Below are 24,453 nucleotides of genomic sequence, written 5' to 3' on the forward strand. Positions count from 1 at the left end.
AAAAAAAAAAAAGAGATGTTGGCTTTTCTTTCATAATTAAAAAAAAAACATAAAACTTATCACTCTTATCTTAACTCGTCCTCTCCAATATTGATCCCTTGATTATATTAGTAACATTGAGAGTCAATCTCTTTAACTGAGAGACATTGAAAATATCCCAATAGTAATTTCTTTTACACTAAAAATGAAGGATACAAACATACATTTGTATGTTTATTTGTGTATCTTATATCTATATACATATTTTAAATCTCTTCTTTTTTTTCCACCCTTTCTTTCTCTCCTTCCTTCCCTGCCTCTCTCTTGATTTACTTTCATGAGCTTCTTTTCTCAGTCTTTTTACTCTAAGTCTCAGCCTTATTACCCATACGATGACTTGAAGGTGTTCACCACAATGCACGTGTTGGAAGCTTAATCCCCCAGTATTTGCTGATGTGACCCAATGAAGGCTCTACCCTCAGGAATGAGTGAAAGTCTTCATGGTGAGAGTGGGTTTGTTATAAAAAGGGAGTTACATTCCCTTCTTTCTGTCACCTTCTGTTTTGGTTCCCATTTGTACACAGGCAAGGAAAATATTTCAGACATAATTATTGATTTAAAAAGATTATCTGAACATAATGCTACATAATATCTCTAGTTAATATTAGTGAAGTAGTGAACACTTTGAAACCAAGCAAAATATAAAATACTTAGAGTTCAAAATAATATCAGAAATAAACAGTTTCTCCTTTTTTGTACACCCTCATCTGAATACTAACATGTCTTCCATCTCTGTATCGCAATATTGCAGGTATAATGCATTCCTGTATTTCTGTTTTCTATAGTACTTGATTTACATACATGATGCATGCTGGACTTTGCATATTTCACATGCATCACCTCATTAATTTCTCACAGCAATGCAGATTACTTTTATCATCCATGTCTTGCACAGGAAACTCTGATGCTTTGAGACATCAGAGCTTGTGTCAGGGCCACAGGACAAGTAAGTGAAACTTCACTGGAATATGAGCTCTCAGAGACCAAGTTACTGCCTATTCCACTCTCCCACGTCACGTGGTGATTTTATGGTATTTGAATGGATTGCTAATCTGGGTTCAACCTTAAGAATGTGGGTGATGTCTCTTCTGGTAAGAGTTTAGAACAGAGTGTGTGTATTTACCCACGGAGTGTGCATATTTATCTATCCTCAGATTATGTCAGAATAATCAAAGAAGCAAACACAAAGATTTTGGAAGCCAGCCTATGATCCAACCATTTGTTTGTAGTCTTCTATCTGCTGTGTGGGGGTAGTTTTTTTTTATGTCTGTGTCATTGTGTTTCTGCATTAATAACCTTCTCCAACCTCTTTTAATAATATAGGGTAGTTTTTCTTACGGGTTACTATTGCTCAAAATTGTATTCTATAGAGTGGCCAGGACATGCTAGAAATGAAGAAGATTGTGGTTTGGTTACTGAATTAATTTGGGGAGCAGGAAGCCAAGGTTGATTTCACATGCTGAGCTCTCCAAGGTAGAACTAAGTTTCTCTCCTAAGACACACTCTTGCTTCATTTGGGGCTTTTTCTTTTTTAAAGTTGCTGTCAATGACATCCAATGTCACTGGATGATTCTAATGTTAAGTGTCAGTTTAAATCAAATAATCATGTCTAATTGATTTGGAAATGAACAACTCAAGTCACTTACATTCAATGCAGCTTGGCTTTATAGAGATTTAAGTAAAAAAGGCGACTCTCTGGAAGAGTGATCCTCTTGCATTTCCTAAGCTGCTTGTGCAACACAGAACTTGCACAGCTATTCATCAGCTTGGCTTATTTGACTTAAAGGAAGAAGAGAGAAAAGACAGATATTCTTAGCTTGTGACACCACCACCTGTCACTTGTCACCTTCAGGTCAGGATTTTGAACTTTCCTTTAACATAAACTGAAAAAGGAAGTCAGGGAAACTACCTACTGTAAAATGTTATTTTATTTAAAATTTTATACCAGTCTTGAATGGAAGTGTTCAACCTGACTGCCAGCTGCACTTGATAATTTTCCTGGGAGCACTGAAATGAAATCTCAGCCAGCCGACATGTAAAAATTACTGGGGTAGAGGATTAGAGGAAATCCTTTAAATTTATGATTTATTTTCCTATTGGTCACAGGTAATGCTCTATATTCCAACGCAGATTGATACACAGAGCTGCATGTACAGGTATGCAGTACCAATTGTTAGAATTGTAAAATTCTTCCAGTCAGTTAACAAGTAATCACTGTACTCACCCCCAACCCCTCTCTCATCAAAGACCTTCCCGTGGACCCCAGGGGACTCTTACACTCGAGCAAGTACAGCACTGGAACTCGGCACCAATATCTAGGTCTGTTCCATTTGGCTGTAAAATGTTTTAAATATAGTTTCTGAGTTGAGAAGTGGAGAACTTGGGTGGGCTGACTTTTATACAGTGTCAAAGTAAGAGATATCTTTTTATTGGATGCTTTGGATCTTTCATAAAATTGCAATGACTGATCCTATCTGTTGTGGATCCATTGTCTCTCATTAGAGGATTCCAGTGGTAACTTTTAAAATTTCTTTGGGAGTGCCTTTTTTTCTGAGAATATAATTTATTTATCAAGGAACAAAAAAGCTCTGTTTTTTAATCAGGTAGAGGAATACATTATGATGTAGCTCTTTTTTTTTTCTTTGTCTTTCAAAAAATCCCTGCACTCAAATTAATACTTAGTAGAACAAAAAGTTATACAAGCTACTTGGAATGTTTCTTTTTTCTCCTAAAAGATTGATTTAGTAATTTTAGAATTTTGCTTACTTCAATGTGATTTAATGTTAGAATCTACATCAACTGAAGAGTGTGGGTACAGGTGTAAAGTAACAACGACACAGAAAAGGAATGCGCCTTGTGCTCTGCTGTGACAAGTGCCTGAGGTAGCATGAATGGCCAGAGACAGCCCTACATCCACGCTGCTTTCCTGGACCACCTGCTTGTATATGGATCATTTGTTTTTGAAGCCAGGACTAAGTATTCTCATTACTAAAAGAAAAATCTGTTGTAATGCACATTGCACTTAATTGTCCATGTCCTATAGTCATGAATCTTCCTCTGAGGTTTGTGTGATCCTAGAGTTGATGAAGCTAGATATGAAGAAAAGAAATCTTGAAATTGTCTAATATATTATTATTATTATTTTACATTTTACCCTATGTGTTGAATTATTTTATCCATGTAGATGTGGTCCTAGATATTTACCTAGTCAGTTCGTGGACAGTTATGGTCTTTCCATTGCTTCTTTTGCTGATCTTCCTTGTAGCCATTTCACATGAATGTGTTGAGTTTTGTAGAATTAGTAAAGTCAGAAAGAAGTTAAACAGCGCCTGCCTGGCAAGCATGAGGTCCTGAGTTCAAGTCTTGGTACAAAAAAAAAAAAAAAAGAAAGGACAAACTTAAATTCAAAACCATCATTTCTGTTAAGGGTGATTTATACTTAATATAAGAAGAGATGATATGAAATATTAAATGCTGAGATTAGATTAGATTAGATTGAAAGTCTTACATGATCTGTGCATGTTATTTTCCATAACATTCTTTTCCCGCCTATCCACCATAGATGCCAGTCCTAAAAGAAAACAAAACCAGCTTTAATAGCCTCTGTGTATCTTCAGTTGCCTGTGTATTACATGAATTTGGAGACAATATAGTTTTATTTTTATAATTTCCACTTGCTGCTTAACACTCGCTCCCCTGACTTGTCCCTGTGGTGTGAAAAGAACCCACTTGTGACTGTTGTGTGTCAATAACAGTGTTGTGTCACTGGTGGTCATGTTGATTAGTTGAAGAGAATAATATTTAAAAGAAAAATACTCTATACATGATTTGTGTTTGATCAAAGTTTACTTAAATTTATTTTATGATATTTTATGTATTATCTGCTTAGCATGCTTGGCACATTGGAGAATAACTAGGTCCCTTTTCTTTATAATTTCTGTGTGTTAAATCTCTTGTTCATAAGTTCTACCATTCTCCTGATCAAATAAATAATTATTATCATACATCTGCCCTATCTTTCCAGTTACTCAGTTAATCAACAATATATTACTGTGTGCCAGGCACAATTTTAAAAGAATACGTAGATAAATAAAACATTTTTCTTCTAGTAGACATGCTTGTCTTACCATATATTTGTAAGTATATATTTTTCAATAAGATGTAATAAAATAAGAGTTTGTATAAACTCTAATGAGTAAGGATTCAACACTTGCACTCAAATTAACAAAAATCTTTTCAAAGGTGTTACTATTTGCTCTGTGTTCAGTTGATGCATGTGGTGAAAGGGAGTGGACAATAACATTCTGGATAAACTATCTTGTTCAATCACTTGGCTTTTTATAAAACATTGAGAAGTTCATGAAGTATGGTAGAAGAGGTGATGGGCTAGCTTGAAGAGGTAGGTGAGATGCTATCAGGATGGACCGTCCATACCACCCCAGAGAACTTGGTGTTCAGTCTGTTAGGTAAAGGACAGCTGTCCAAAGTGGTTGGACAAGCATCTGAATCAAAATTTCACACTTGTGTTGATATACCTGGACCAATGGAAAGGAGGAAGGCACCTCACATAGGTTTTTGTTTGCAGATTTCTTATCCTGTGGGGTCTTATGCTGTGATGTCATGCAGCAGGCATGTAGCAACAACGTGTAGGGACAAATACGTTAGAGGATGGAAACAATACATTCTTCAACTAATATCTGTGATGACAAAGATTCTTTTTTACACAACTTGAAATGAATACTATTCATAAATAGATGTTAGGAACTATATCCTATTATTAATTTAAAAAGTATGATAGTCATGCCTTTATCTTCTTAGATTATAATAGAAATTTTGACTTCTATATACATCACCACAAATGTAACTTGTACCTAGGAAGCATTCATGTTAGGATTATATGACATCTGTTGAGAAATCTAAATTACCCATTGACAAAGATCGTTCAGATAGGACGAGTTAAATCTATGTAGAAAAATTGAAAGGAACTGAATTGGGCAGCTGTAGGAAAGAGATGATAAATCATCCATTTATGTCAGAGGAAAGTGCTTGCTTCTGTATTGTTGGTATGTCATGTGGTTCAGGTTTGAAATACAAAGCTAATAATTTTTCTTTATATATAGCATCCATCCATGAAGGACTGAAACAGCACTTATGTAATGGTTTCTCATAATATTTCAGTGGAATAAGGGATATCTCAGAAGGTAATTTATAGATCAGAAGATGGCAGTGATTGCTGGGAGAGTACTCGAAAGGTTGCAGCATCAAATGTTAGGGATTTGGTACAACAAGCAGGCAAGAACTGTGCACAAGATTACTGCAGGTGGTTGCCCTGGGGAAGACAATAACCCAGGTAAGCAAAGGTGGTCCAGAAACGTCAGCATAAATGGGGATTGTATTCTGTCAAGACAGCCAGCATTCCTATCTTATTTGAAATAAACGTATAAGAAGTAAATTATCTTCTCCAAATAAAAAAAATTACTAATTTTTCTAGCCTGACACACTGTTCACTTGGTTCCATTGTGTTTTTTTATTGACCATTGTTTTCTTTGGTGTATTTGTAATACAACATATTTTTCTTTTGTCATATAACAAAGGGATAATGTCAAAGTTAAATAAAATGCAAATTAGTTTGTTCATTACAAATAATTGTTGTGCTAATTTAAATGAGGATATGAAGGGAGTTGAGATGGTATCCTGTGATTTGCCTGCTACTCTGTAGAAATTTCAAAGTATTCAGAAAAGTATTGTTTTAAATGATCACTCCAAATGATAGAACTACTCTGCAGCACTGGTGTGAACAAAGCTGTTAGCATACATATACTGTTAAATAGATGAATACACAGTTAGTTATTAACAGCTTGAAAATTATTTTATTCTCCCACAGTTCCTTGCATCTATGTATGTTGTTAGAAAGGGGGGACTGCCTCATTATGTTAATCATTTGCATATGTTGAGTAATGATCTGTTTCAGGCATCGTGCTGAATTCTTTCCATGCATCATCTCATGCAAACTTTAATTTTTTTCCTGGCAGGTATTTTCATTCTCCTGCTCTATCGAATGAATGCAAAAGTGGGGCTTAGACCACAGCCCTAATGCAGAGTCTAAATTAGAATGCAGTATAGTCTGGCTTCACAGTATGTGAATTTATTCCCATCTCTGTCATTTCTCCTGGTTTTGCCCGGCATCTTTGGAATCAGGAAGAGTAGAGAAAAGATCTCAGTTCCTGCCAGAGGACAGGAGGCACTTGCTCAGGGCATAGTAGTGAGTTAAGAAGTGGCTGTGATGTAGCCTGGAAGCACTGAGAGCTTTCTGGGTGGCATCTCCTTTAGCCTTATGGGGGGTGGCATCAGTCCAGTGTGACATCAGACTCAGGATGAAGTCAGGAGGGATGAGTACCCTGGCTGTGAGATCAACAGGGATGGCGAGAGAAGTGGAGAGAACTCATCACCCCCCAATAAGCTTCAAGGACACATGGAGAGACTGGCATGTAGAGGACCCCTGACATGGTCCTGAGCAGCTCAGCTGGGAGAGCATTTTTAGAACCATTTTTGTGACATTTATATACCACTGCCCATTGTCTAGGAAGCCAGAGAAAGTAGTCTATGAAAAGAAACTAATTCTATAGAAGACAGGTTACCTTTGGAAGACTGAAGCCTTCTGTTAACATTTCTAGCTGTATGTTAGCAAGTAAAGGGGATGCAGTGGAGAAGACACAGAGTTTAGGGCAGAAATGATTTCACCGACTTGCTCTACTTAGGTGAATTACAATGGGGACCCATGCAGGACATGGGTGGAGAAGGGCAGATGGTTTTGAGGGGAGCTTGGGATATTGAATGAATTGACTTTTAATTTCTGAGAAAAAAGATGCACAGTGTGCAGTTTCCATATTTCTTCTTCTTCAGTCCTTTTCCACTCTGAAGCCAGAGTGATGTTTAAAATGTGAGTCTTGTAAACTCAGGGGCAGAATCTAACCCCAAATATTCAGGAGACTGTGGTCAGGCTCCTAGGACCCAGCTGGTGTTCAACTTTTCACCTTGACCTCTTGCCACAGACCTGGAGTTTTGTTAAGTGAGTGTCTTTTGTTTTTCCACTTCAAGTGTCTTGCACAGGCTGACTCTTGGAGCTAGCAGCACCTTTTCCTTCCATCTCAATTGGAAAAAATTCTATTCAGCTCCCTCTACCCTTCCAGGGCAGGGTACATAGCACACTTTGGGAAGTCATTCCTGACTTTCAAGTTTTATATAACAAAAAAGGGCATTTATATTGGCTTCTCATGTAATCTTTCAAAATAGATACAAATAAGTTATAGTTCTTTGTGGCTCTTAAAACATTCACTGGTCCTCCTTTTCTGAAGAATAGAGTAGGACTTTACCTCATATGAAATCTAGACTTATATTAAGTAGTAAATACTTGGCTAATTCAACATTTAGCAATGATGTTCAGACAAAAAGTGTGTGTGTAATAAATATTTGTTTAACTGAGTGAGAATGTCACAGTTTGGATGTAAATTGCTCCCCTCAAGTCTCATGTGTTCAGAGATGGGGATTTCAGAAGGTGATTGGGTCATGAGAGTTCTAACTTACATCGATGGATCAATATATTGATGATACTTCTTAGAAGGTGGGGCCTAATTGCAAGGATGGGTCATAGGGACATGACCTTGGGGTGTATAGCTTGTCCCCAGCTCCTTCCTCTCAGGCTCTATTCTTCCTGGCTGCCCTGAAGTGAGCAGCTTCCTTCTTCCATGCCCTTCCACCTGAGGTTGTTGGCTCACCATAAGCTTGAAAGCAATGGAGCCAGCTGATCATGCATAGAAACCTCTGAAGCCATGGGACAAGGTAAATCTTTCTTCCATTTAGTTGTTTTCCCCAGTTATTTTGTCATAGTGATGGAAATCTGACTCACGCAAAGGACACAAAGAGAGAATAAAATATAGTTTTTAAGCCATTAAACATTGAAGTTGCAAGCAAAAAGGATTTTATTTATATTAGATTCTTAAAGTTAAGGGATATGCAAGATTGTTTCAATATAAGTACATCAAGCATCCAGTGATATTGTAAGAAACCATATCTCTCAGAACCACTGAGGTAAATCCAACTTTGGTGTGTGGAGGGTAAACGTACATGGAGAGTCTGGCAAACAGAAATAGCAGGAGGTCATGGAAGTTGTCTACAGCTGGCAAGTGTTAGCAGAGGAAGGAAAAAAGTCCCTATTAGCAAGAAAACAGCAGGCAAATTACTGTTTCATAATTATATCCACTTTTAGTATAAAATAAACAAATTTTCTTGGGTTGATCAAGATTTCTTTATTATTGGGAAAAAAGAAATTCTCTGCTTCCTTGGCTGGAGTGGGAAATGCTTTTTAGAGAAATTTTTTTTTCACCTAGAGTAATGGTATAAAATCTCACCAGCCCAGCATGGAGTCTGACGTGTTCTGCATACCTTTTAGTCTATCCTATTTCTTTTCTTGAGCTGTTTCTCTGTGAAATGACTCCTCATAATTTATGTAAATTGGTTTTAAATGAGAATGTTTAACTAAAAGATTTGATCTTCATATTATGACAACTGTTATAAATATAAGTGTCCAGGTTATGTCATCTTTTTTCTTATAATTTATTTGCTTTTCAGATTTATTATTATATTTTTAATATCTTCCTGAAATGAAGGTATGTGTTTGAAATTTTCATGAAAACTTTTGGGCTAATACATATGGTAAAATTATGGAAATGAGCACTGAACTATAAATTATGATGCTTGTATTCGGATTCTATCTCTTTCAACATTAATTGGGGCAGTAAACAGGCCAAACTCTCTGGGCCTCACTGCTTCGCTTTGTCATTGAGGAATTAGTAGGCAAGCTCTGTATTAGTTTCCTAGGCCTGCTGTAACAATGTAATCTAGCTCTTTTTATTCTTGGATTCTCAATCAATGCATTAAAAAAAAACTGTGGAATGTAAATATTTAAGATTTATTTTATTTACACTGACTATATATGGACATTTGTTTCTTGTTATTATTCCCTAAACAATGCAACAACTATTTACATAGCACTTCTATTAGGTGTTTTAAGTATATTTATAGATTAGATGATGATTTACAGTGTACAAGAGCATGTATGTAAGTTATATGCAAATACTGTGACATTTTATATCAGAGAATTGAGCACATGCAGATTTGGGTATCTGTGGGGAGTTCTGGAATCAATCCCCTGTGAATTCAAAGACAACTGAACTAGGTGGCTTAAACAGCACAAGTTTATTGTTTCACTGTTTCCAGTTCTGGAGGCCAGAACCCAAAATCCAGGTGTCAGTGTGGCTTTTTCTTTCTGACGGTTGTGAGAGAATGACCTCTCCCAGGTCTCTCTTGAGTTGTAGCTGTCTTCTCTCAGTATCTTTCTACATAGTTTTTCCTCTAGGTAGGTCTGTTTCTGTAAAATTTCTCATCATGAAGACAACAGTTGTATTGGATTATGGCCCACCCCAATGATCTTATTTTAACTTGATTATCTTTATGAAACCCTATCTTTCAATAATGCCACAAGCAGTGCCTCAGAATTAGGTGTCCAATATATCTTTTTTTGGGGGGGAGGGATTCAGTCCACCCTAATGCTCTATTTCTTTCTTTTATCTTTAAGTTTTTTCCTTGGCCATATCCTATATGTGTTGGTCAATACCTCTGAGATTATTCATAAAAGAAATATGATTGCAACTTGATTTCAGCATAGTGGGAGGAATTTGTTCACAGAATAGAGACAACATAGCACAACAGACCTGCACCCTTAAATGGTATCAGGATATTCTCGCCACTTGGTTAGCTCTGCTTTGGTTCACTGTGTTTTCTTTTTTTAAAAATAATAAATGTTTGTGATATATAATAATTATATTAATCTTGGGTAATTGGTATGTGTACATACTTCATTCTAATCATTTTACCTCCCCTTTTATTACGGACTTACTTCATTATAGATTTGCTTCCTATATAATAGAAGACTTGACTGCTAGCAGGCCAGACTGAGATCACAATGCTTATAAAGCAGAGCTAGGGTTGTAGATAATGTCCATGAAGTTGCAACAATCATAGGGCTGAATCTGAGGACCCAGCTATGGTCTTATTGTTACCTGAATTTGCCTTCAGTAAGAAAGCGGCCTTGTGGCTCTCCTCACTCCCTGGGTTGGAAATGTGGACATTTCCCAGGTAAATAGTTTTTTATGGGGTAGACAGTCTCATAGACTTTAACTATAGTCATGAATTTAAACATGGTCTGTGTCCTCACTGATTGTGCATGAGTGATACAGAGCTTTTTCAGATATCTGCCTCCTTGCTATAGATGAAGGATTTGTACTGTGGAAAAATTTTGGCCATGGAAGCTGAAATGAACAGAGGTTAAATAACAACCTATTGAAGATATTAAGACTATCAGAGGAGATAAATGAAGAAGAAAATATACAGTGTGGTGGATGTGTATATTTTTGAAGTGGAATAACACTATCTGAGGAACAGTCCAGGATGCAGAGCTAAACACTGTGGACTGAAAGGCACACCAACTCCATCCCAGTCTGTGTCAGAACTAAGAGGAACAATGATTCTACTTGAGGCCTTGATTCTACTTGAATTGTGTCTCTCTTGCCCCAAATGAATGCCATGTCATTGTGATCTTCTTTGACATTAGGTTCTCTGCAGATGTAATCAAGTGAAAATGAGATGCTATTGGATTCAGATGGGCCCTAATCCTGTGACAGGTAACTTTCTAAAAGAAAGGTGTAGAAAATTTGGACACATGAATAAGAAAAACACCCTGTGATTGAGAGGAGGAAGCTAAAGGGCACCCAGCTTTGCTAGCAGCTACCAGATGCTGGAAGATGCAAGGAAGGTTCGATCCCTTGAACTTGTGGAGGGAGCATGGCCCTGATCACACCCGCATTTTGGACTTCAGACCAACAGGCCTGTGAGAGAACAAATCTTTGTTCTTTTCAGCCGTCCACATTCTGGAACTTTGTTATAACAGTCCTAGGAAACTAGCACAGATATTAAACTTCAATTTTGACCAAGAATATGAAGACAAACATAGAACACCTCAGAGGCTTACAACTTACTTCAGAAGTGAAGAAGTAAGCCACTTAAACACCTAAAATACAGAATTAAAATTCTGAAGTGAGCTTTGTGAAATGATGTCTGTTTGTAACAGTTTCTGAGACATCCTATATCACAGAGATGTTCCTATTTTATACCTATGAAAAGGTGTAAAAGGTTGAAACAAATCTACATTATAGAGGAAACACTGTACTCATGGCTGTAATTACTAAAAAGAACATTTCTGTGAGGTTTCATGTATGTAGCTGAATAACTTGAAAACAACCCAAACCACTAATTTCCTTCTATTTACAGCTACCTCATGTTTTCTTTTCCAGATCCCTTACAGTTTTCTTAATTCTAGAGTATTGCATGATATGGGTGGGTAATATCAATTTCCTCTACTGAAATTCTTCCAATTGCTTCTCCAAATGTCACTGGTATTGGACTTTCCCTGAAAAAAATATTGCTGTCAGGGAAGCAGTTTGCAAATCAAGTAGATAACAGAAACCAAGATGCTATTATTAGCTATAAAGCAGGCAGTGAGTTTGCAGGTTACATAAGCGAAGGAAATGGTAGCATTGTGGGAATGAGGAGAGAAATGGAAAATTGATCAGTAAGAAAGATCTGAGCTTTTTTCTCATTACTTTTTTCTTTCCACCGGAAAAAACTAGCTCACCATTGCACCCTGGTCTTTCTGTCTGTTTACTATCATTTGAATTCAATTCATTTAAGAATAATATTCCATTAATTTAAAATGTTTCAAGGTTGATTATCAAATTCCTCATTCAGGTCAGTGGGGACAAGTGAGAAGTAAAAAGTCAAACACATTATTATGGAAAAGTTATTTGTATCACACCCTGCCTCTACTGTGTTAGATAAAATCATAGACAGCTGATAAAATCATAGACAGCACCTTCTCAAGTTTCTGTGTATTTCTTCACAGTTCATAACAATCTGATTGTTGGTTTGCAATTTCTTTTCTAGTTAATTTTTTTGGCATGTGAAAACGCAGACTTGTATTAGTTCTAGTCCTTTTGCTTTTCTTCACCTTTTCCCTCATTTTCCCCTTATTTTTTATTCTGCATCAACTTTGGCTCTTGTATGGTTATTTTCTAAGACTTGGCCATGGTATACTTACCCCTTAATTTCTGGCAGACTCTTTTCCCTGATGCTTATCAGCTTCCGTTTTACCCCTTGTGCTTTATGGTATATAAAGCTCACCTATTGCTCATTGTTTTTTGAAAATAATGTTGGCTGTGAGTCTGGAACGACTTGAATGAACTTGGAATAAATGACCCCGAACAGATGCAGAGAAGAGAACACACAGGGCACAGCCAATACACAGTGTGTGCAGGCCACATCAGTAAGAGCTGTCAGTCCCCAGCAAAAACACTGAGCACTGCCACAGGCAACTCCTTGTAATAGAACTTTCTCAGGAACCAGCCTCTTTCCAGTGACCCTACCCTTAACAACCTCCAAACATTCTCCCTCTGTATGCATTCTATCACCAATCAAAATTGAAATTCCAAATCAACAGTCTGAATTCTTTTCAGCAAATGACTCAATTCTTAATCTCCCAGAAAATCAAGGAAGCAAATCTCCAGCGTGGATAGATTCACAGTGGCAGCGTCTAAACAAGGTTGTCTTCAAATCACACTGCTGTGCTTGTTCACATAATTAAGGACAAAATGATTCTAGGTGGGGAACATGTAGAGGTAAAGTCATACACAAAATCTGACTGCATGAAAAGGGTACTAGGTAAAGCTTGACAAAATTCCCAGGATGGCAACTTGGCTGTTACTAGTTTATGGTTAGACGACAGCAGTCCTGGCGGTTTATTGATTTTCGTTGCAGAATTTGAGCAGTGTGCTTGCCTTGGACAAATTATTCCAGCATTTTATAAAGTTTACATAGAGCCTTTGTGTCTGGAAAGTTTAAAAATCTTCCTCTAACAATAAAATGATCGTATGTATGTTTTAGTCTTGAAAGATCTTTTAGTTTGGGTAAACATTAAGCTCACTGCTAAATAAACATTAAGTCTTACCTAATACAACAATAAATGAAGCAAGGATACCTGGATGGAGAGAGGGGAGGAGAGAGAGAAGGTAGTAGGGAGGAAGGATACAATCAAAGAGTGACATATGGTGTGCGGAAATGTCAGACTGAAAACCATTAATTTGTCTCACTGATATGCATTAGTAATTATAACTTTAAGATATTTCCAAAGAAGAGGGAAAAATAATGAAGTCAACAATCAGTAAGACATACAGTATAAATCAGCTGGTCCTTATTCTACAGGATAAGTTTAGCTTGGCTTCTAGGGGCTCCAGTCATAGAGGTGTATCCTTTCATCTTCCCAGCTACAATTCCCAACCCACGCGTTGAGGTGATTTCTTTAATGAGTATTATTCCATGCCAATGCTTTACTCTAGACACCCTTTGGTTCTGTGTTCTCTCAGCCCATCCTGCCTCTCTCTTACCTTCAGGCTGTTCTACTACACTGACCTTGCTTTCTTTAAATACAGTACTCACAGAATGCTTCACTCCAGGGCCTCGTTTCTGTTGTTCCCTCCACTAAGAATGGTCCACCCACACATAAACAGCCTTGCTTTGTGTGACCCACTCATGAGTCACAAGGCATTCTCTGACAGTCTGATCCAAATTATTTCATGTTCCTTATCCTCTTTATCCTTCACTTTGAAGAATGGAGGATAAAGTAGTTTTATTTTAAACCTTAATAGAGCTCCACTCTTAAGTACTTTTCCTCCTCCTTTCCCAATTAGGACAAAGTCTTTGTTTCATTGGCTACCTGATCTCTAGTGCACAGAGCACAGGCTGACTCATAATCAGTGGCATAAACAGGATTTTGATGTTTCTGCCATGGCTGTTACGTTTTATGGTGAAAGAGAACTTGCAGATGGGATTAAGGTTGTTAATCATCTGATCTTAAAAATAAGGGTGTTTTCTTGGATTGTCCAGATTATTTTTCACTCTCAAATGTGGAAAGGGGAGAGAGAGGAGTTCAGAATCTGGGAGAGGTGCACAAGGAAGAAAGACACAGAGACACTGTGGCTGCCTTTGCAGTTAGAGTGGGGCCACTAGGAGGGTGTACTGTAGAAGGTGAGATCTGCCCTCAGCTGACATCCATCCAGCAAGACAATGGGACCCTAGTTCCTAGGAACTGGATTCTGCCAACAACCTGACTGAATAGGGCAATGAGTTCTCTCACAGAACCTAGCCAGGAATGTGGCAATGGACACTCTGACATTTGGCCTGTGAAACTCTAAACAGCGACCTAACAGAGCTTATCAGACTTTCAGCTGATAAAAAGTATGAGGCAATAAATTTGAATTGTTCTAAGTATGAAATAATGAAGAAAAAATTAGAAAAGCATAAAATAAATTGCCCAAAGAATATTCTACTATTTAATATCCAGATGAGAGAGGATTAAATGGTACTTAAACTGCTATTCAAGAGAGAAGGTACAAGGTAGGGTATAGACTTAAATGTCATGAAATTGAATGGATTTTTAAGAAACTTGGTGAACAAAAAATGTTAATTCCATTTAAATTAAAAGATACTGGTTAATGTTTTAAGTCTCAAGTCCATCTTTAACTGGCCCATTGACCTTGGGCAAGTCACTTAAAATTGAGATAGTAATAGTATCTACTTCAAGGGAATTGTAAAGACTCACACAGACATCATATAATAAAAAAAGTTTTGCAAATATAAAAAATTATAAACTATGAGTTGTTAAAATATGATAACTCATTCTCTTGGGTGTACTGGAACTGTTATCTTTAGAAGAAGGATTCTATTCTGGTAATTCTGAGATTAGTTTGTTTTTCAGAAGTGCATTTTTCTGTGAAACACTTTGGCATGATACTCACGCATAGGAAACAATGTGGTTTAGCGTTATATGCATACTTAAAATGGGAATATTCTCACTTCATGATTAATGTGAGGGTGAGAAGCTAGCTCAAAATATTTATGGCATGTTTAGGGCTGATTAATCTTATGATCTCACAAACCTGATCTGTTTCACAGTTTCTAAGCTAAAATAGAATGTACATTACTGAGCTATAAAGGTCTTGGAAAGCAATTTTCTCCTACCTTCATACTTGGGTATGAAAAAGCCTAGAAAATGTCATTTTTCTGGCTGCACTGCAGCTTGCACTCTGCTGTGTGTGTTTATCAGTAGGTGGGAGCTGATCACAGTGGCTAATCAGCTGTGTGTGTGTGTGTGTGTGTGTGTGTGTGTGTGTGTGTGTTAACTGAGTCAACATTTTCCCCAACAGCTTGAGGACATTACAGAAGATAGGTGGAGGGGGCGCTGTATGGATTCAGTAGAGTAGATGACAGCTTCTTGTTTCTACTTTTGCCCTTGGATTCAAAGGAGGAAGGGCTCAAGGCTGCTGCAATTACATTTACAAGACAGTTGTGAGCTTCTTGTCACAAGCAAGTGACAAAATGATACAAAGCTGAAGAAGCACTTATTCTTCGTTTTCCTGCCATATCTGATGCTTAATGAGCCTATACAGACCAAATATAAATGAGACTTAAGTCACAGGGCCCTCCATGTGCTGCTGGCAAAATTATATCCCCAAAGCAACCCCTACTTGGTAAAAGAAAGATCTCATATTATACCTTGAGTGTCCAAACCCTACCTAGGGCCCTATCCCATTTTTTATATATGATCCCAGAAATCTTCTTTAAGTTGGAAAAGAATAAACGAAACCAGCTTATTTCTCAAAACCAGGACAATGAAAGAGTAAAATGGGATGGATACACACTGAGGAATGCTACCTAACCAGCAGAAGTACCAATAGCAACATAGACGAGTTTTATGCAGTGTTGAATTTAAAACAGTCTGAATAAGAACTAGGGCTTATTACCAATTATGGAAACAAAATCACTGCATATTTTAGAGTTAGACGAACACAAAATATATACCAAGAGAAGTGAGTCCCGTGAGAAGAAGGGCAGAAGGGCAGGGACCAAAGACTTAGGGTCTAGCATAGTGACATCACCATTGTGAAATTCATCAGAATCTAGGGCAGAGAAATACATCTGGCCTTGGTTATTTTATTGTAATATCACTAAGCCTTCTATTTGAAATGATTGACTTTGTCTTCATTTTGTTTACTTATATGGTTTTCCTACTTGCTTAACAAATAGGGACAGATTTTAAAAGCTGGTAGTAAGAAGATTAATAAATCACCAAGATGAGAATAAGTACCTATTGATACCTAACTTGCCAATTTTGATTTTAGTATGTAGTATCGAATAACCCAGTATCTGAAAAACATTGATAGTATAAATGAAACACTTAGCTAAGACATGACAGAAATTTAGAGAATCTTTGAATTACAGTGGATCAAAAAAGTCAGATGTGAAAATTTTTTCTTTTTTTGTGATTTTGCTGGTTGAAGGTAGGTATATTCCCAGGTTATTTATTTATTTATTTATTTACTTATTCATTCTAAAATTTTCAGACAGGGTCATCCAGGCTGGCCACAAACTAATGATTATCCTACCTCAGCCTCTGAGTAGCTAGGGTTATAAGTACGTACCATGTTGCCCAGAGAAAAGTGTTTTTTGTTTTGTTTTGTTTTGTTTTGTTTTGTTTTGGTTTTTCTCTGGTACCGGGAACCGAACTCATGACCTTGTGCTTGCCAGGCAGGCGCTTTTGCTGCTGAGCTAAATCCCCAGCCCCAATGTGTTTTGTTTTTTATGAACACCAGAAGTATCTCCTTTTCATGAGTTTAGTCCAGTGTGTAATAATTATGCAATGAATAGTTTCCCTGTCAGTTTCAGTTTATGCTTTCTTTGGTTTCTCGGGGTCATTGTTGCTAGGAGAAGGAAAAACCACGTCCTACAGTGTAGCTTGCTTAATTTGAGTTTTAGTCCTGCCCAGTCAGGAGATTAAGCTGGGTGATTATTTATGCTCCATAGTATTAGCTTTTCCTGCCAGTCACTTAAAGTGCTTTACTTTCTATAGGCAGATTATTAGCCCCCAAAGGTATTTACATCTGCACTCTGGAATGAACTCTGTGAATCTGCTACCTTATATGACAAAGGAGAATTAAAGTTCTAAGAAGAAGGAACTGAGATTGCTAACCAGCTATTATTTAGGCAGGGAAGTTAGCTTGGAATAACCAGATGGCTCAGTATAATCATATGGGTCCCTAAAAGTGGAAGGCAGAGACAGAGTTCAGAATTAAAGGGTTATATCGCTGTGGAAGAACGGTCCTACAGCAAAAGCAGTGCCTCTGCAGATGGAAAATGGGGATCATGAGCCAAGGACTGGGGTAGCCTCGAAGAGGAACTAAGAAAGACTAAAAAATGTGTTCTCCATGTGAGCTTCCAGGAAAGGATGCAGTCTGGATGAAGAAGTGATTTATTATTATTAATATTATTATTTTTGCCTCCTGCCACCTGTCAAACATCTGATTTACAAAAATGTAAGATAATAAAATGATGTTGCTTTAAGTCACTAAGTCTTTGATAACTTATTTTGACATAAAAGAAAATTAGTACACTCTCTTTGTGTTGTTTTATATATGTGTATAAAACGTGTGCCTCATGTTAAGCTGACTCTACCTGCTGAGGAAATCATTTCATTTTTGGAAAGATCTATTTGCCTTTTTTTTTTTTTTTGGTACAGGGAATCGAACTCAGGACCTTGTGCTTGCCAGGCAGGCGCTGTGCCGTGCAGCTATCTCCCCAGCCCATCTACTTACTTTTGAAAACCATTAGTTTTGGACTCAAAAGATAGATTTTAGAGTAAACTATTAGAAGAGTTTAGAGTACTTATTAGTCTTTCCAAAGTGAGGAATAAAGTCAATTAATTGATATTAATTATTAATATTTTATAAAAAGAAAAAAACTCAGGCGATCCTCAATAATTTAAAAAAACTTTGGGAGAGAATTAACTTTTTAAGTTAATATTCCAAAATTTTAGACACTCCTGGAATAATTTTGTCCAAGATTATACAGTAGCCATAGTTGTGTGGTGCCTGAGTTAAGAAAGTTTTGGAAGTGGTAATAGCAGATAATTTGTCAAGAGTAGTGCAAGTGTTTGATTACACTGAAAGCTGTTTTTTAGAGTACAAAGGGTCCCAAGATGAGAATGTGAGCTTTCTCCAAAATGGCTCCAATTATGAATTTGCCCCAAGTTTAAGAGTTTTTCATTTAATTAGCTCAGTACGAGTGTGTGTAAGTTTGTAATCAAAGTTTATGACCAGTCTTGTGGTTTTATGAAGCATATAAGTGAGTGCTATCCTCCTTGCTTGAATTCTGGAATTTTGTAGAGATGAAATAACATAGGTGTCAAAGGCTTGAACTTGTGCTTTCACAACTGTCCTGAAGAGAAGTAGTGTGGCACAACTAGAGCGAATTAAAAAACAGACTGAACAGACCTCACCAGGTAGACCTCCATGCACAAACACAGACTCAGTTTACCTTCCCATGCTCTGTTTGAAGTATGCATTAATAGAAGAAAACTGGAAACCACCAAACTGTCTAAATCTTTTTTTAAACTATCCATATCATTTATTTTGATTTTCATGTGTATGCTGCTGGGAACTGAATGCAGGACCTTATGGATGTTAGGCAAATGCTCTACCACTGAGCTACATTCCAGCCCCAAGATAAGTCTTTTAAGAGGTTAGAAAGTAGATTACTAAGCTTCAGCAAGTGATATTTTAACATACACTGTGGAGGAAGAGAGCAATGGAAATTTTGGGGTTCTCTGGAGAACCTGGACCTATTTTGAGAGGAAACTTTTAAGTGTGTGTATTTATTATATTGAACCATGGCTATATAATGATTGGTGAGCCTCCTGGTATAAAGTAAATCTTGTTAAATTTATTTTTTATTAGCACATGTTTGCACTGCATAATGTTTACATTCCTTGTCTGGGGTTGGTGCATGCACATAACAATCTTCATTCCTTTTTTTCATCCTATTTCCCTTACTTTCCCCTCTCCATCGCTTAATCTCCTTAGAACCTTTGCAGTTAAGCTTCACATTTAAGCAAGTCAGTTATATGTTTTTTCTGAATGTTTCTTTGAAAAAAAGGGAATTTTTTTTTACGCTACCTTGCTAAGTTTTTTGCTTCTCCAATAGCATACATACACAATGTGCAATGCAAAGCTATATATTTAACATAAAGAAATCATAGCAGTTACTGGAGGTTCAATAATTTTGAATACTTCTCATAAAAATTCTTTGGAATACTTGAGCACTGTATGGCTGACATAAGACTATAATCTCAGTATCATTACTTTTCTTCAGAACATAAAACTCGTAAACATCTTTAAATCAAGTAGATTCCTTATAATGACTTTAGGAAGTAGGTATGGTCGTATCATATGGTAATATGAAAATTTTAGCCATGGAATGAACTACCATGATTCTATATTAGGGTTCCATGTGGATAAAGTATATGGAATGTATTTATGTGAACTGAAATATTGAGGAAATTTACATAATTTGCATATGTGTAGTTTTCTCCAAATAACGGATATAGTAATAGATATAGCTGTATCTATTCCCTCTCCTATTTTTAACATGGCAAGTGAACTGCATCCAAAATGTACTGATTTGTCCAAGTGATACACAAATATGTAAGCTTATGTTTGTAATCTCATCTCATTCTCTCCCATTCTTGCTGGGAATGTATGGCTTTTTCTATCAAAGGTGTGTTAAACTTTTAAAAAATTAAATTACTTTGATTTAATTACACAATATTTTAGGCAATGACCTTTGTTTTCATTCTTCCTGCACTGCATCTGGACACAAAAGGAGATGTACAGCATCTGATGACATGGGTAGATAAGCAGAGGGGTTTTGGAGGAGTGTCTAAGTATCATGATTTTCTTACCTAGTTCAAGGACCAGCTGTCCTGGGTGAGTTCAGCCAGGTGTTGTATCTTACCCAAGTTGGTCCTTTTTGCTCATCCTCCTTTTAGTTCTTGGCTTATGCAGTGTATGCCTCATCCTCTACAATGATATTTTGTTTCTATACTTGGTAACCAGTTAATGTCTTTCATAATGCTTCATTTCCCATCTGGGACAGTTGGCCATATACCAGATGACAATTTCTGATGAACACACCTAATGCTTCCACATGGCTGACCAGGTACAGCCATGTTTTATCCAGGGCAGTGCTGACCATGGGGCCTCCCAACAGGCAGAGGATATTCCTGGGTTGCCTTGACATGCAATCAATCTTCTAAGTGGTGTCCAGAGAAATAGGAAATTACCTTCCTGTCTGGGATTCCACACCACTTCCACATGTTTCCTGGGAGATCTGTGTTGCAATTATTCTTCTGAGATTTAATGTTTTACCTCATTCTTCTCTCAGGCTCCAGTTTCTGAATCTACAATGGTAGAAGAAATTTCTTCCTGTAGGGTACATGCTGTCCTGATTTTTGGTATGTTTATATCTCTTCATAAGGACTAAAACTATGCTCAGAAGTGAAAGCTTAGCTTTTAATATAAAAAAATGAATTTCTTGCTACTTACATAATCTGCCTGAACACCCACAACTCAGCCAGGCTTGCCACTCACTGTCTTACAAGGAAATGCAAGAATATCTAGTGAAGATTCCAGAGCTAAACAAGGATCTTTGTGTTCTGGGATTTCTTCACAGAAGTGAGGAGACAAAGTGGGTGGTGAAGAGTTCAGATTTTGTTCCTTTTAAAAGGTGGAAAAGAAAAAAGAAACTTTATCCTTCCTGTATATTCTTAGAGTCAGACTTGAATGTTTCTACATAGAGGAGCCTTAGGTGGTTACTGGTTAATGTGTTTCTTTACTTTCATAATCAGTGAAAAGAGAAGACAAAGTGTTTTTGTAGTTCCCTTATGAATGGAGGATTGATTGGTCTGACGTAATCAATTTTGGGCATTCAGGATGCCAGTATCCAAGATAGTTTCCAAATTCCTGGAGCCTGACCTAGGTGCAGGGCAAGTTGGTATGTTCCTTGTGCCACACCACTGGATATCTGAGAGGCAGTGCCACGGAGAAGCTAAGTTGTATGGAAAAAAATCTTAAAGACTAATCTGGGACAGGTTCACAGGAGGAAGAGACACAAAAATCAGGGCACTTCCTATGCTAGCTGGTCTATGAGTAGTGTGGGTGAACTTTGGATGGCTGTGGGATGGAAGGGGTAGAAATGTTCTGAGAAGTTAAAGAATAGACACAGAGCAGTAGCTACATCAGACACTAAAATAAATTAACCATATTCACTTTCATGACCACTGGAGGGAACAATTCATGGGTTGAATATCAAGTCAAACATGTTCACCATTCCTTGAAGAGTGAAGGAAAGGAATTCTTCAGCACTGAATGAAAGGGCACAAAGGACACAATCTGTAGCGAACAAAACACTTAGTTCATCCCTTTAGCAGGGAGTGCTTACTCAAGTCCTTGAGCTTCTGTGAAACCTACCCCTGTGTCACACATACCTTCTCATTGCGGAGACAAAAGTACCAACACCCAAAGTTAAAGGAAGAAAAATGTATCTTGCTCACAGTTTGTAGAGGTTTCAGTACCTAATTGGCTGGGTGAAAGGCATGGTGGCACTGCAGACAAAGCATCATAGAGGACTAACAGTTTATGGTGGGTAGAAGGTCCCAAAACAAGCAAGGGACAAGACAAGCCTCTTTCTGTCCCTTGTATTGCATCCAAGCTACCAGGATTAGATAGTGCCAAACCAATCGGTGGTCTGATTTAGTAATCAGCTACCCTTAACACTAGCGCCCTTAATCCTAGCACTGCACCGTGAATCAGTCACACACTCTAGATTCATCCATCCCTGAGGAGGCCCCACATACGACTGCATGAAGCCTTGGGGGAAACATCTAAATGAAAACATAACCCTGGCAGCCATAGTGATACCTTATAGAAACTTATGTGTATGTTCCTTTGTGTGTTTGGTCTCAGCAGAAATTCAAGTTTCAGCAGATTCTTGAATCTCTGATTCTAAAATATTAAGGGCCATTAGATTAAAATAAACCCCACACTCACAATTAACTTGTAACAAGAAGCAATAAAAGCCTTTCCTTTTTCTAGAAATTCCAGTCAAAAAGAGCAATGTCAGTGATCACAGAGTTCATTTTATTTTCATAAATCCTTTTCATGATAAAACTCATGCAAAAATGTCCCCTCAAAAGAGAACAACTTAAACAACAACAAAAGAACAAAGACTTGCTTGGGTCTCTTTTGAACATGCTCACAGGGCCCTTTACTACAAATAAGGGATGAAGAATATATGTAAATCATTGGCATTTATCATAGGGAATCCAGCTTTGGAAATTCACTTATGAGCCAAGAGGTGTGTGGGAAGATGAACCATAGCTTATGATGAATAACTTACTGTAAAGGGCAAGTTTCAGTGAAGAATTAATGGTTCATCCTCAGGAGGACCTTATTTACTATTAAAAACTTGAGCGCCTTTTGCTGTGATCAGGCAGATAGTTACAGGGAAATTGATTCTCCTCACAGAATTTCTCGATGGCCTCAATAAACCATTAAATGCTGCTGGCCTTACCTTCTTAGGTTTAGTAGCTGCTCTGCCGTGGTCAGCATCATTCTCTCTGCAGCAATTAGTGGTAATAAGTAGGAGTCGCACAACTGATAGTGTAATACGCCCGGACAGTGTGGAAGCAGCAGTTATGAAATGCTTCAGTGAGTGGAGCGCTTGTACTCGAAGCTTCCCTCCCATCAATTTTCCAGGTAGCAGAGCCTAATGAAGCCACAAAGCCGGTGGTGCGGAGACGACAGCAGCTCAGATGCAGAGCTGCCGTGCCTGGGCAAAAGGAACAGGCTTTGCTTTGTAGAACTGCCCTGAATTCACCCAAACTGATGCTTTTCTTCAGTAAATACCCAAGAGGTTTTCATGCCAAAGGGCTCAGAGCACCCCCGTGGTAGAAGGGTGGTACAGAGCATGCGCATGCACTTTTCCTACTTCTCCTTCTGTTACAGGGGTTTCCTTTTCTTTTTGTTTCCATCTGCTTAGAAACCCATTTGTTTCTGCTTGTTGTGTATGTTTTCTGTCAGAGTCTTGAGGATGTTGAAACGTATGAATCACTGTTGTTTTAAATTAGTGATCTAATAATTGCAATATCACTGCATATTTATCTGATTGTAGTCGCAACGTTTGTGGGTATCTCTTCAGAAATCTGAATTTTTAAAATTGTGCCTTGTGTTGTTTTGTTTTTGTTTTTGTTGTTCAAAGTCAGGCAGGTCTTAGGTCAAAGAAATGCTGGTCAATGGGCCATTAGTGACGTGGTGAAGATGTAGTGGGAGAGTTCCACAGTCTTTTTTTTTCTTATACCGAGGATCAAACCTAGGGGCTCCTGCATGCCAGACAAGCGCTCTACCACTGAACAGCACCTTTAGCCCTTCTAGGGTCTTTCAGGGAGTCTATGCCCTTGGGCTCTGAATTCCGTTCTCCTCAGAGACAGAACCTGTAGTAAATGTGCAAAACTGCACTGGCCCCTGTGACTGAGCTACCCGTGTCAGGGAGTTTTTAACGCTCAGACTTGCCCACAGCAAGCCTCTTGCAATTTGCCAGCCATGCTTAGCTTTGGTTTTTAGAGGTTTTTGCTCTGGTAATATCTTGGTCACTTTTCTCATTGCTGAGACAAAATACTTGATACTCTGATGGAGACCACTCTGAACAAGCTACAAATCCGTAAGTTGGATGTCTATATTAAATGTCTGAGTCTGTCCTAGGCCTGTGTGCCTTGCCTGAGGAGGCAGCAGTTGGCGCAAGGAAACAAAATTCCCTACGCCACTGGTCTCAGTTGGGGTCTCTATGACCTGTGATGCTGTGACATCTCAAAAGATGAGGTAGTATTTCAGCTGGGGACTTTCTGAGTCTGGTGCAAAATTCTATAGAAGTAAATATGAACCCAAAGGGAAAATAAGTTTGCTATTGATCAATGGCATAACACTTTGTCTCTTACTAGACCTTGCTTGCCTCAATGCACTCCACTCTTCTGCTCCCAGGATCTTCCTCCATGCCCCCTGGAAAAGCTGTATGCATTCAATAAAGAGGGAAAAGTTCAGGGATTCTTAGTCAGCCTGATAAGAGCTCTGACACTCTGGACCTCCTTGCATTCTGAACTAGCAGCTCTGTCTCTTTCATCCTTTGTCACACCCAGGTGATTGGGGGCCTGATCAGCCCCTGATGACACCCAAAGTTAAAGGAGGAAAGGTTTCTTTAGCTCACAGTTTGTAGAGGCTTCGGTCCATAATCTGATGGCTCCAGGCAGGGTTGCATGGCAAAGTGTTATAGTGAACCTTGTTGATCTCTCTTTGTACTCCGGAG

The 24,453-nt window shown here is 37.9% G+C and overlaps 1 protein-coding gene across 1 annotated transcript in view; it reads right to left on the reverse strand.

The window, feature by feature from the left end:
- The window catches only part of LOC106147936, a 110,105-nt gene that overhangs the window by 82,452 nt on the left and 3,200 nt on the right, over positions 1 to 24,453 (reverse strand). Inside the window, exon 3 of the mRNA XM_013511463.1 lies at positions 22,669 to 22,863. Coding sequence (XP_013366917.1) covers positions 22,669 to 22,863 — 195 coding nt within the window. The remainder of the gene's footprint in view (positions 1 to 22,668; positions 22,864 to 24,453) is intronic.

The sequence above is a fragment of the Chinchilla lanigera genome, unplaced genomic scaffold (assembly GCF_000276665.1).
Source record: "Chinchilla lanigera isolate Chin_1 unplaced genomic scaffold, ChiLan1.0 scaffold00001, whole genome shotgun sequence".
NCBI lineage: Eukaryota > Metazoa > Chordata > Mammalia > Rodentia > Chinchillidae > Chinchilla > Chinchilla lanigera.